Source organism: Euprymna scolopes, chromosome 15 (genome assembly GCF_053919585.1).
Source record: "Euprymna scolopes isolate OS-2025 chromosome 15, ASM5391958v1, whole genome shotgun sequence".
NCBI classification, from domain to species: Eukaryota; Metazoa; Mollusca; class Cephalopoda; order Sepiida; family Sepiolidae; genus Euprymna; species Euprymna scolopes.
In genome coordinates this window covers 45,910,949-45,925,100 of record NC_136496.1, presented here as the reverse complement: position 1 = coordinate 45,925,100, position 14,152 = coordinate 45,910,949, and the positions used below count along the sequence as shown (strand labels likewise).

The window sequence follows — 14,152 nt, the reverse complement described above, 5'->3', positions numbered from 1 at the left end:
TGGAAAGGTACATCTGAGGACTTATTACATTTTGTTTTTTATCTTAACTGATAACGCGTGGTCGGAAGATCCAAGTGGTGATAGAATGGAAAATGAACATAGTTCAGGGAAAATTGTGAGGAAAACTTGCATACTGACTTGTCAGTATCAGATGTAATCTGAGTGAGGTCATAAGCAATGGAGATATCGTAATAGAACCTCCCCTCATCATCTGTCTTATTTTAGTGGGTTAACCATTCCACATTGTGGACATTGAAGTCTCCACAGACATGAATGTTAGCCGAAAGATGAGTAGACAGGATGTGGTCAATTTTCTCAGAATATGCTCTTAAAGATATAACTCTGCTGTTGTGAGGGCGATAGAGGGCAAATATAAACGCTGTGGTGTAAGCAAGTGCAAACCGGAAGCACATATAGGGTAAATTAGGGTCATGTCTGTCATTCCCATGACGATCTTGGGGGTCAGATTTGGATGTTAAGTTAGAGTATCCTTTAATTACAAAATCATCTAGGGAAATAGTCGATCCCATGCCGGTTTCGCTTAGGAATAATAGGTCTGGTTTAGTCTTCTATAATTGAGATTCGACTTCTGGAAGGTTGGAACATAGACCCTTGATGTTGGAGAAGGAGACATAGTAGTGGGGGTCTACATTGGAAGTTGGAGTTTTGGGTTTAATCGTGTATTTTGTTTTTGGAGACTTTTCATGATAGAGTTTTTGGGATTTGTGGAACAGGTCGACAGACTTGGTTAGAACAAGGCAAAGAGGGAAAGTAAGAGAGAAAAAGAAACAAAGAAACTTTTTTTTATATAGCACATGAAAAGGTAAAGCCGTAACCCATTATTATGACATCGAGAAGCCCCACCAGAAGCTACTGCAATGTCCAGAATCCATTCACCAAATGGCAATACAGCAACCCCAGTACTCATTTTAGTTAATAAATGATCCAGTAATTTATGTTTTCTGTTTCTTTGTTGTTTGTTTTGTTTTTTTGGGGAGGGGGTTACTGCGTGACTTTAATGTATTTGTTTTGATTTACCAAAATGAGTCTCCAAATTGAGGGCATTTCCAGAGGCATTCTTTTTTTTTTTTTTTTTACATGGAGTTCACCACTTATCAAGGCCCAATGGCCACTCAGGGATAAGGGTTATTGTGCGTACAGTAATCAAAGGGATAGTGTAGCAATAGTATTGGGGAATTGGTAAGGTGTCATTGCTTGGGGGGGGGCGGTTCATCAGGAATTTGTTTGTGTTGGACTTGAAGACATCCAGGTTGAAGTCGGGAGGGAAACAGGCAAGCGGAATAGAGTTCCACAGGCGTGCAGTTCTAAGAAAGAAGCTTTGTTCATGGTATCTACGTTTTGACTTAGGCACAGATAGGGAGTGGGGAAAATTATTGACAAATTATTTCAGCTAGTCGGGTGTTTTTGGAGAAAGATTGGCGAGGGGGGACCAGAGAATGGAGCTCAGACAAACACCTGCCATGGAAATAACGATAGAACAATGACAGGCTCGCTACGTCTCTTCTGTGGGAAAGAGGTTGCAGGGTAGAGAAAAGGGCATCCCCCACCAAGCCACGGAGTCTATTTTGTACTCCGTCAAGGCAGGATAGGCTGTTTTTTGCAGCTCCCGCCCAGATGTGGCAGCAGTACTCCATCTTTGGACGTACTTTGCTCTTATATAGATAGAGAATTGCATCAGCAGTGAGATATCTTCTGGAGCGGTAAAAGGATCCCACCATTTTCCCAGCGACCTTGGCCACAGACTTGATGTATGTGTTCCATTTAAGATCAGGTGTAAAGGTCAAACCCAGGAGCTTATCAAATCCTGGGGCCTCCCTTAGACGAGAGCCATCCATTTCAATTGATGCCAGATGGGGATCAGAGCGTTTATGATGTAGAGATAGGAGCTTGGTCTTAGATGCATTAAAGGTAACCAGCCACCTCTTTCCCCACTGTACCACGCGTTCAAGATCAGAGGAGATAGAATCAGAGAGAACATCATCATTTACAGCCTTTGATGTGTTGCCATAGATGGTCGTGTCAGCAGCATAGATGTCAACGAAAGATTTTAGTATGTGCTTTGGGAGATCATTGATGTAGATCAGGAAGAGAGTTGGGCCCAGTATGGACCCCTGAGGGACTCCAGCATTAATACTGCAGGGCCTCTGATTTCTGCCCATCAACCACTACTCTTATGAGCCTATCAGATAGAAATGATTTAATGATAGAAAAAACATTTCCAGTTATACCGTAGTTGGAAATCTTGTGTAGTAGGCCTTTATGCCAAACCTTATCGAAGGCCTTTGATATGTCAAGAGCAATTGCTCTAGAAATGAAGCTTACTGGAGTCAAGGTTCTTGATTAGCTTGGCGACCTCACTCACAGATATTTGTATGTTGCATAGCGTGTTGTCTGTTATAGGAGGGAATACGGAGAGTTGATGGCCTTTGTCACACAGGGTAGAATTTGCCGCAAAGTTTTTGGCAAATAGTTTGGCCTTATCAGATGCTGTCGAGATGACCTCTGGTCCATTGGTAATGGTTGAGATAGAGCGCACATTTCTGTTCAAGATCCTATTTGCTATTTGCCAAAACTGGTGGGAACCAAGCCGCTGCTCAGCTACTTTGGACTTAACGGATTGTGCATATAGTTCTCTTGCATTTTTTATTACTCTTTTACAGTGGTTAATGGCGGTTCTGAAAGCAGCTTTAGTTTCAGTGCATCTATTACGTTGGTAGCTATGGAAAAAGTGATTTCTGCGTGCGATGGCAGCAGCACATTTGGGGGAGAACCATGGCTGGCTGTTAGGTTTTTGTTGGAATTTTCTAGATGGTATGAATTGGCCTATGCCTACAAGTAACCATTCGGTCAGATCTGATACTATAGAGGACACATCCTTTTTAAACATGGAATCGAGAGGGAGATCAGATATGAATGTACGGAAGCTATCCCAGTCCGCCATAGAGTATCGGTATACAGTACGGTGGAGAGGTACGTCTGTAGATTTATTATATTTCATTTTTATCTTAACTGATACAACGCAGTGGTTGGAGGATAGAACGGAACATGAGCATAGCTCAGCGGAAGTGGATAGAAAAAGGTCTAGGAGGCTTGCAAACTGACCGGTACTATCGGGCACACAGGTGGGCTCGTGGACAATCTGAGTGAGGTCATAGGCAATGGCAAAATCATGACAGAACCTCTCCTCATCAGTCTTATTTGAGTGGGTCAGCCATTCCACATTATGGACATTGAAGTCACCGCAAATGTGAATGTTAGCCGAAGGATGAACAGACAGGATGTGGTCAATTTTTTCTGATATACTCTTAAAGACAGTAACTCCACTGTTGTGGGGACGATATAAATGCGGTGGTGTAAGCAAGTGCAACCCAGAAGCACATATAAGGTAGATTAGGGTCTTCTCTGGAGATATCCCTGCCACATGGGAAGCCATCTTTAATGTAGGCACATATTCCATGCCCGTGGCGATCTTCGGGGTCAGATTTAGATGTTAGGTTAGAGTATCCTTTAATTATGAACTCATCTAGGGAGGTGGTCGGCCCTATTCCAGTTTTGCTTAGAAAGAATATGTCAGGTTTCGTCTCCTGTAATTGGGTTTCAACCTCTGGAAGGTTAGAACGTAGACCCCTGATGTTGGAGAAGGAGATATGGTAGTAGGGGTCTACGTAGGAGGATGGGGTTCTAAAAGTTCAACAAAATTTGTGATTGTCTGCCCTTGTCCCCAGTCGACCTCTACTAAAAATGAAAACAAAACAATTCTCCTGAAAACTTAAAATTCAAAAGTGCCTAAAAACTGAATGAAAATGAAACCGATAAGTGAAATTGGAATTTTCAATTTTGTACAGGCGTTCTTTTTTTGTCTTCTGGTGTACGTCAGTTAACATGAAATATATCCGCCAATGGCAAATGAAAACTTGTTGTCTTAAAAAAGAAAATGAATGTACACACATTCATTTCGTTATGAATTACAGTTAAAACAAACCGATTCTTCAATGAACTAAGTTTAATTCCAAAACAGAAATTCTTGTCAGTCTATAAAATATTTATATTCAAGACTTCCACATCGGAGTTCAGTTTTCTTTGTATTCATTTCATAATCCATTTTGTTCCTTTCTGTTTGTATGCATATATAGAAAGAGAAATTGGTTTATATTAAAATATGTTTGGTGTTTTATTCACCTATTTGGAAGTCTAAATGACAAGAAAATAGTCAAGTATACGTCTGCACAAATTAGGACATAAAATCACGATAGGCACTAACCTGGCTAAACATTCTTGATCTAAAATGTAGACATAACTAGCAGCACACACAGGCTTTATCATAAACCAAAGAGAATTTATGTTTGGTTTTGGTATTTAAGATGGATTTGGCAGTTGAAACAGTTTTTCATGTCCTTTAAATATTCGATGTGGCTTGAAATTTAGCGTGTCGTAATTTTTACGCATAGAGTCCATTTTGCATAACAGTTTAACAATGAAAAAGTTGTCAATATTTTTTGTTAAGATGGATAAAAAGTTTTAAGATTTTTTAAATTTTCACTGTACGATGAGATTAAGAACTTTCTGAATTTTTGAGATGAGGGTTGGTTATTCTTACTATTTGGATTCATCAAACTACTGTTCTCATCTTGAGTGTGATTTTCACAATGTTTCAATCGATGTAACCTCCGGCCTTCTTCAGGTGTATCTTGTTGAACTCAGGAATATTTCTATCAAACTCTGGAATTTGGACAGAATTTCCCTAGGCACAGTGGTTAGAGTACTTGAAAAAATCAATTGTAAAAGTGATATTCTCCTGAAGATTGACAGTTCAGTTCTCGGTGTGGGCGACCAAAAAATACAACTGCGAATTACTTAGGACCTCAATCCAGTCATGGCTGATGGAATGAGAGCATGTTACCCTCGTGAAGCAAATGAAGATTTCTGTTCCAAATTCCGTCCAAATTATCAAGTTTGACAGAAATACTCTTGAGTTTGATAAGATACATCTGAAGAAGATCGGAGGTTAGATCGACCGAAACGTTGTGACAATAACACTAAAGATGAGAACATTGATAAATCCAAATAATACGTAGATCTGCTGCATAATTGAAAATAATTTTCCTTTTGAAGATGTGTTTTGTGTTTAGGGATTTTACTGACGTTCACAACTCCAGTTGCTTGATGATATTGTTGTTATATCTTACGTGGGAGGAAACAATACACAGAAACATGTATTTTTTTATTTCAAATGCAACTATAATGAAAATATGTTGTTTTTTTATAGTGAATTATAATAAGGGAAGTAACTGAGTACATATTATGACAGGTAATCATTTCTAGTATGTTTCAGAGTGAACGGTTTATCTGGAGTCGATAAGTTTATATTGTATTCTTTCCATTTTTATTTCTATATAAATCGTAGTTTTATATTTAAAAGTTGTGCACAGGGTTAAATGTGTACAGATTATTTATTTATATAATATAGTTTCAATTTTATGAACTTTCAGTCTGGGAACACTTCCATAATCATAGAGAATATGTATCTGTTTGAAGCTAAAACTATTTTGTTTGAGAGTAGTATGCTATTGTACTTCGTCTTAAATAATATATCGGTGTAGTATCTTTTCTATTTTCATGATATGTTGGTAAGAAAATAATGTCGATTTTTTTTAATTTAGCAAGAAAATAATATTCAGTTTTCTTTGATTGGTGAGAAAATAATGTTAGCTTTGTTTATATTAGTTAGTAATTCTAATAAAATAACTGTTAACAATGTTTTTCTATTTCGATAAATAAATTCTAAAAAAATGGAGATTTTGTTTTGAAAAAAATCTGCAGATAAAACTTACTTTACATTAGCTTAAAATTTCTGTAATTTTTGTACGTTAAAAAAAGTATGCAGTTGGTTGGAGTATATATCTTTTGGTTGATTTAATGCTTGTTGATCTGCTTCTAACTCGGTAAATGCGGAAGTTGAAGGAATTTCTTACATTTTGCTTTGAACTATTTCTGCTTAATAATTAAGCAGTTTTTTATTTCAGTAAAAGTTTATTTATGTCATCCAAATTGGTGCCTTACTTGTGATGTTTTATGACTGGAAATTTAATTTAATTCTAATTTAGTGCATTTTTCTTAATTGCAGAAATTCTTGCATTGTTTTCGAAAGCATAAAACCATTTTTGTGTATCTTATGGATAAATTGTTCTACTGTTCTCTAGTATAGATATATTTTGTTCGATTTCATGTTATTAAGCTTTAAGGGGAATTTCAACCCTAGGTAAAGACATTAAACTATGGTGTTAATCTTTATGCAGATCTAAAGCCACTGCAAAAATACTTTCTTATGCAAACCTTTCTTCTAGTCTTGGAGTTATGATAGGCTAGTTCAAATACAGACATGGCCCTTTCGGTCTGCTAGAAAATTCTCGATGAATTGTAGCACCCTTCTACTAAAGCTATACACCATATTGCTTCGTTTTAGGCTAAGCTTTTTTCTAAGTGAAAGAAGATTAAACTAAGATGACTCTTCTTAACAAAAGTTTCCCTTGCAAAAATTTATCATGTGGCCTATATTTCTTCTTTTATGTCAGGAAAGCATATCAAAAGTCACAGATTAATCTTTAGGATTCCAAGAAGCAAATCAGCCTGTTGTTAATCATTCTATCAATCATTTCACAGAAAAATTTGTTTAATGCTATTGAAATTGAAACTGCCTTTGGAATTCTATCTCCGCTCCGTTTTTCTGACTGTACCAACATGCAGAAATTTAAAAATAATGCAAACAAACATATCGCTGCACAACTCCTCACTTAGGATGCCCGTAATGGTTTGGCTCTGAATTCACAGTAATATCTTAAATCTAAGTGGCAGTGTACCTTGGTTGGGGTGAATGAAAGTTATAAACAAAATGGTTTATTACTTTTTCCTCTCCAGAAAGAGAAGCACAAGATCAAGACAAGTTTTGAAAAGTCAGACCACGAGGAGGAATGTACTCTAGCCTACAAAAATACTTGAGCAGCTTTGTTGGCATTTCCCATAAGGGTGCCTCAGTTGATTAGTAATAAACTAACACTTCTCAAAGAGAGAAGGTAATGCATGGGAATATGGACCTCCTAGACCTAAACAGAACCATACTCAATCCTGATAAATTTGCATTTGCAACAAAATCTGAACAACACCTATTCAAACCGTGCCAAGTAATTTATAACTATATGCCATCTTTTCCAAGTGTTGGGGCAAGGATGATGAATGTTTCAAATTTTTTTGGAAATTCAAACTTTCCATATATCATTTCTTGTATATTTTTTAATAAAAGTTCTAAGGATTTATGGATTTTATAAACGAGATTTTTTAGTTCATTAAAAACAAGCAAAAGTTATAGCCCGTTGACTTAGAATGAGTGCTGTATGCCAAATTGTTAGTTGATTTAAATTTTTGCATTAAATATTAATCTCTATTAATCCCTAACTGTGCATTGAATGAATACGATGATACATAGCTCACTGCATCTTATCATAAAAAAGTCTGTACAAAATTTCAGCCAGATCGGTTCAGTAGTTTCAAAGAAAAAGTGGGATGACAGGCAAACAGACGGACAGACTAAGGGAAATATAATATAGATTTATTTAATTCTAAAACAAATGGTATGTTAAAATTTATATGTTGTTTTTAGAGCTGTTTTCTAGGTTGCCAGTATTTTGCGTGAACAGTTGGCAGAGAGCGCAGGAATTTTCTGTTTCTATGTCTATCCATGTAGCCATGTCACTAGTAAGGGTGCTGGAGGTAAACATTTTATCTGGGCTGACGTTATCCACCTGATAGTCAGGGACCCGAACCTTGGATTAACCATTAAGGAAGCTGTCTTATCAGCAGGTGCAAAGTACTGGGGCTGCTGTATTGCCATTTGGTGAATGGATTCTGGACCATGCAGTAGTTTCTGGTGGGGCCTCTCGATGCCATATTAGTGGGTAATTGTTACAGCTTTACCTTATCATGAGCTACAAAAAAAAAAAAAAAAATTCTTCATTTCTTTTTCTCTCTTAGTTTCCCCTCTCTGTCCTACTCTAAGTAAATCTGACGACCTAGTCCACAAATTCCAAAATTTCATCATGACAAGTTTCAAGAAAAAAATACACAATTAAACCCGGTTCTCCAACTTCCAACGTAGACCCCTACTACCATGTCTCCTTCTCCAACATCAGGGGTCTACGTTCTAATCTTCCAGAGGTTGAAACACAATTACAGGAGACTAAACCAGACCTTTTATTTTTAAATGAAACTGGCATTCGACAGGCTATTTCCCTAGAAGAGTTTGCAATTAAAGGATACTCTAACTTAACTTCTAAATCTGACCCCCAAGATCGCCATGGGCATGGAATATGTGCCTATATTAAAGATGGCTTTCCATGTGGTAGGGACATCTCCAGGGAAGATCCTAACTTACCCTATATGTGCTTCCGGCTTGCTTTAGCTCACACTACTGCATTTATATTTACTCTCTATCGCCCCCACAACAGCAGAGTTACTATCTTAAAAAGCATATCTGAGAAAATTGACCAAGTCCTATCTGCTTATCCTTCAGCTAACATTCACGTATGTGGAGACTTCAATGTTCACAACGTCGAATGGTTGACCCACTCAAAGAAGACCGATGATGAGGGGAAGTTCTGTCATGATTTCTCCATTGCTCATGAACCCACCCGTGTGCCCAACAATGACGGCTAGTATGTGCGTCTCCTAGACTTTTTCTCACCATTTGCCCTGGACTATGTTCAGTTTCTGTTCTGTCTCCTCTTGGATCTTCCGACCACTCTGTTGTATCAATTAAGATAAAAATGAAATGTAATAAGTCCCCAGACGTACCTCTCCATCGTACAGTATATCGATACACTAAGGCTGACTGGGATAGCTTCTGTACATTTATATCGGATCTACCTCTGCGTTCATGTTTAAAAAGGATGTATCCTCTATAGTATCAGACCTGACGGAATGGTTAATTGTAGATATAGACCGTTTCATACCCTCGAAAAAGTTCCAGCAAAACCTAACAGCCAGCCATGGTTCTCTCCAGAATGTGCTACTGCCATTGTGCACAGAAATCACTTTTTCCACTGCTTCCAACGTAATAGATGTATGGAAACTAAAGCCGCTTTCAGGACTGCCAGCAACCATTGTAAGAAAGTAATAAAGAACGCAAGAGAGTTGTATGCTCAATCCGTTAAGTCCAAAGTAGCTGAGCAGCGGCTTGGTTCCTACCAGTTTTGGTAAATAGCAAACAGAATCCTGAACAGAAGCGTGTGCTCTATCCCAACTATCATCAATGGACCTGAGGTAATCTCGTCAGCATCAGACAAAGCCAAACTCTTTGCCAAGAACTTTGCAGCTAATTCTACCTTTTGCGACTAAGGCCGCCAACCCCCAATATTTCCTCCTGTATCAGAAAACACACTATGTGATATACGTATATCTGTACATGATGTTGCCAAGCTAATCAAAAACCTTGATTCCAGTAAAGCAACTGGCCCTGACGGTATTCCAATTATAGTACTCAAAAAACTTCAACCTGCACTAGCGCCCATACTTACAAAACTGTTTAAACGTTGTCTTAAGGAGAATAGTTTCCCATCTCCCTGGAAAATTTCATCAGTATGCCCTGTATTTAAGAATTCAGATGATCGCTCATCCCCCTCTCAGTACAGGCCAATAAGTCTCCTGTGCGTCATGAGTAAGTTGCTGGAATCTGTGTTAAATACAGAAGTGATCAACCATCTCAACAAAAATAACCTTCTTAGTGACACTCAATATGGTTTCCGTTCTGCTAGATCTACAGCAGATGCGCTTACAGTTATATTTCATAGAATTAGCAAATCTCTCGACGAAGGCAACCTTTCTAGGGAAATTGCTCTTGATATATCTAAGGCCTTTGATAGGGTATGGCATAAAGGTTTACTTCACAAGACCTCTAGCTATGGTATAGCTGGAAATGTCTTCTCAATTATTAAATCATTTCTCTCTGATAGGTTCATAAGAGTAGTAGTTGAGGGGCAAAAATCAGAAGCTCACAGTATTAATGCTGGTGTCCCTCAGGTGGTCCATCCTGGGTCCAACTCTTTTCTTGATCTACATTAATGATCTTCCAAATCACATCCTTACATCATTTGTAGACATTTATGCTGACGATGCTACCATTTATGGTAGCACATCTAAGACAGTAAACGACCAAGTTCTCTCCGATTCTCTCTCCTCTGATCTTGAGCACGTAGTACAATGGGGTAAGGAGTGGCTGGTTACTTTTAATGCATCTAAAACCAAGCTTCTCTCTTTACATCATCAACATTCTGATCCACATCTGGCATCAATTGAAATGAATGGCTCTCGTCTTCAGGAGGCCTCAAGTTTTGACAAGCTTCTGGGCTTGACCATTACTCCTGATCTTAAATGGAACACGTACATCAAATCTATTGCCAAGGCCACTGGAAAAATGGTGGGATCTTTCTATTGATCCGGTAGATATCTCACTGCTGATGCAATTCTCTATCTATATAAGAGCCAGGTACGTCCAAGGATGGAATACTGTTACCACATCTGGGCAGGAGCTGCTAGAAAGGACTTGTCCTGCCTTGATAGAGTTCAAAATAGACTTTGTAGCCTCGTAGGAGATGTCCTTTTCTCTTCCCTGCAACCTCTATCTCACAGAAGAGATGTTGCGAGTTTGTCTCTGATGTATCATTATTTTCATGGAAAGTGTTCGACTGAGCTTCAGTCGATGATCCCCCCTCGCCAAACTTTCACAAGAAACACTTGTCTAACTGAAAACACTATCAATAATTCCCCCCACTCTTTATCTGTGCCTAAACCTAAACGTAGATTCCATGAACAAAGCTTCTTTCTTAGAACTGCACGCCTGTGGAATTGTCTTCCGTTTTCCTGCTTTCCAGCTGACTACAATATGGTTGTGTTCAAGTCTAACGTAAATAAGTTCTTGATGAGCCGTTCCATATAAGTTATCAAATTTACCGAATTTTCATTACTAATGATTACTATATTTTCCAATTTCTACTGTACACTCTTTAACCCTTATCCTTGAGTGGCCTCTTGGCCTTGATAATGTGGTGATGCCTATGTAAAAAAAAAAAAGAGTTTGATTATTTAGAATTATTGGCTACCATTCTTAGGAGAACGATTCTAAAAATGTTTTGGGATTCGTAGATGAGAAATATCTCTTTTGCAGGATAGTTAGAACAGATCGAGTTCTTATAGGTGGCAGTAAACCAGGGTAAATCGCATTTATAATGTTTTAATGATTATTTGAGATTAAATTGATATTAACTTTTGTCAGTTTTTCGTTGAATTCATTCAAGTTTGCTCTGAACATTTTACAACAGATAGAATTTTTATCATAATGGCCAAAATGATCGCTATGACGTGTCTCCTCTAAGTGAACTTTATGTACATTGTTGGATAAAAAAGAGATGCATCTATTGGCAAGTCATTTCAAGCTGATGGATTGTGATATGTTATCATTTTTGTAATTATAGACAATTTTCCTATTGATTTCTCACTTCATCCGCTATTGTACTGTACAGTTTACGTCCATTAATAAAGAAATGTGTGACACAGAACAACCGAAAGTAACGATTTATAAGTTAAAAGGGTCTAAGGATTTCAAGAAGAAAATGATGAGTTATGAAGAAAAAAGTAAAATGTTCAAAAGGTCTAGATGAAGAAAGTGTTGTTTTTGTCCGTATGGTTGTGGACTTCTGTGTGAAGGAGTTTGTTAGACTGTGACAAGCTGTTGCTATATTTAGAAGTCCATTACTTTGACTTCTGTTGTTTTGCCGAGATGCCAGTAGCCCGAAGCTACGGCTAGAGTTTGTTTGCCCACCAAAAGTATGTGTAGCAGTTAGTAACAACTTGTTACATAGGTTGAGATTCTCACTGATGTCAGTGCTTTAGCTTTGACTTATATTGTCAACTCAAAGGTATGGCCAACAACACAACAAACTCTTTCTGATATATGCAACCAATCAGGATTAAGTATTTTGATCCAATCACTATTAAGTATTTGAATTAGATAAACATGAAATATTTCAAAAATCATTTCTTTACTACTGCTGAAACAAGGTTTCTAGAATTTCAGTTAGACCTTCTGTATGTCTTTTCTGGTTATTCTCTTCAGCTGGAAGCCACTGCCAATTTCTATTGAATAGGACTTTTCATATTAGGAAAGGATAAATGTTCTGTATTGGTAATTGTTATATTTTCATTTAAATTTGGTTCTTACTAAAACAAAACAAAAATAGATATGCAAATTCAATTTCTTGCCACATGATTTTGCACGTGTTCCTTTTTCTATTAAAAGACTGAGTTCTTTCTCTCTTGCTTTAGTAGCAATGAATTTTGTTCAATAAAGCCTTAGAAAGAGGTTTGTTCACGTCTTCCACATTACAGTAATATAGAATTTTTGTTGAAAATAATACTTCAGTGCTTCCAACCAATATAGCGTAAAAGACATATTGTGGATCACATGGCCATTTTGTAGATTGTGAAGTGCTTAGCCATCCAAATCTGACCCCAAACAATGCCCCCCTCCTCCTCCATGGCAAACTGGTGACTTCGTTTTGTAGAAAGGATTCATTTACTTGATAAGTTTATACACACTTGATAAGTTTATACACACTTGATAAGTTTATACACACTTGATAAGTTTATACACACTGATTTAGAATTTTTTTTAAATATTTTTTATTGATAAAACTGAGGAATATAAATTTCAGAAATATTTTACCAATATTCACAGAGTAAGTGAAACTTGTAAGCAAAATTCCTTGCTGCAAAGTATGAAAGAATAGATAGAACTGGCATATTAAAAACAAAAAGATATTTTCATTTTTAATAAAAAAATTTGGAATGTGATTCATAGATAGAACTGGGCAAATTATATATTTTCTTTCTCTTACATTGATTTGCATATTTCTTTTAAGGGAGAATTAATAAAAAGTCATACAAATACAAACAGACCAAATCGTGCAACAGGAATATCAAACCAAAGGTTTAGACGAAGATCATCTTGGTCGCTTTCAACCAATGACAAACTTGATATTACAAGCATTGTGACAGCAAGAATGTCAAGCTTAGATATCAGTGCTGAAGATTATGGTAAGTCTCTCTCTCTCTCTCTCTCTCTCTCTCTCTCTCTCTCTCTCTCTCTCTCTCTCTCTCTCTCTCTCTCATATATTTTATTATTAGCTGTTTGGATGACCGCGTCCCTTGTTGAGACGAAGTAGGTTCATTTCACAGTCGGATTTCGGCGCGGTTTGCTTGATCTGTGTTGGTTAATAGAAATTCTTGTGTGCAGGGCGTTTGCTCAGTTGGTAGAGTGCTTGCCTTGCATGCAAGAGGCTCGGGTTTCGAATCCTGAGTTCGGATGTGTCTAACTGATTTTGGCTGTGGAATTTATTATATATATATATTTCCGGAAATAATTGAACAGTATATATATATATATATATATATATATACCGTTCAATTATTTCCGGAAATAATTGAACTCACCTTAACGTTGGATTACCCAGGCTGTATGATATCCTTTGTCTATGACTTTTAAATAACTTTAAAACCTATTTTATGTTTAATGTTTTCAATATATGTATATTTTGATTTGAAGAATTTAATTTTAATCCTTACACTTATATGTTGCTCTATATTTATATATTGCACTTTACATTTTTGTAGGATCGCCTTGAAAATATTTTCTCACTATAATATTTAATAAGACAATTCACGCGATTATCTAATCTGCGATTTAACTCATTTATATATATATATATATATATATATATATATATATATATATATATATATATATATATATATCATGCAAAACCAACAGTTAGCTTATCAGCCATAGGAACTGTAATGTTATCAAATGCATCCAAGTCACTAGTAAGAATTTATACTCGCTAGCGATGTCATCATGACAAGCCTATCCTAACGAGCAATAAGTATTTTCAGAATGTGTGAGAAAATATATAATTATTTCCACTGCCAGACAACATTGCAGCCAGTGTTAAGGCTGATTGCGATGATCACGTCCCTTGTTTGAGATGAAAGTAGGTGCATTCCACTGTTGGATTTCCTTGCGGTTTGT

At 36.9% G+C, this 14,152-nt stretch overlaps 1 protein-coding gene across 19 annotated transcripts in view; it reads left to right on the top strand.

Annotated features, from left to right (window-relative positions):
* Nucleotides 1-14,152, top strand: part of LOC145293809 (potassium channel subfamily T member 2-like) — a 659,145-nt gene that overhangs the window by 633,031 nt on the left and 11,962 nt on the right. For all 19 annotated transcript variants that reach the window (XM_080140398.1, XM_080140404.1, XM_080140403.1 and 16 more), the window contains one exon: nucleotides 12,987-13,161. In XM_080140398.1, coding sequence (XP_079996524.1) covers nucleotides 12,987-13,161 — 175 coding nt within the window. The remainder of the gene's footprint in view (nucleotides 1-12,986; nucleotides 13,162-14,152) is intronic.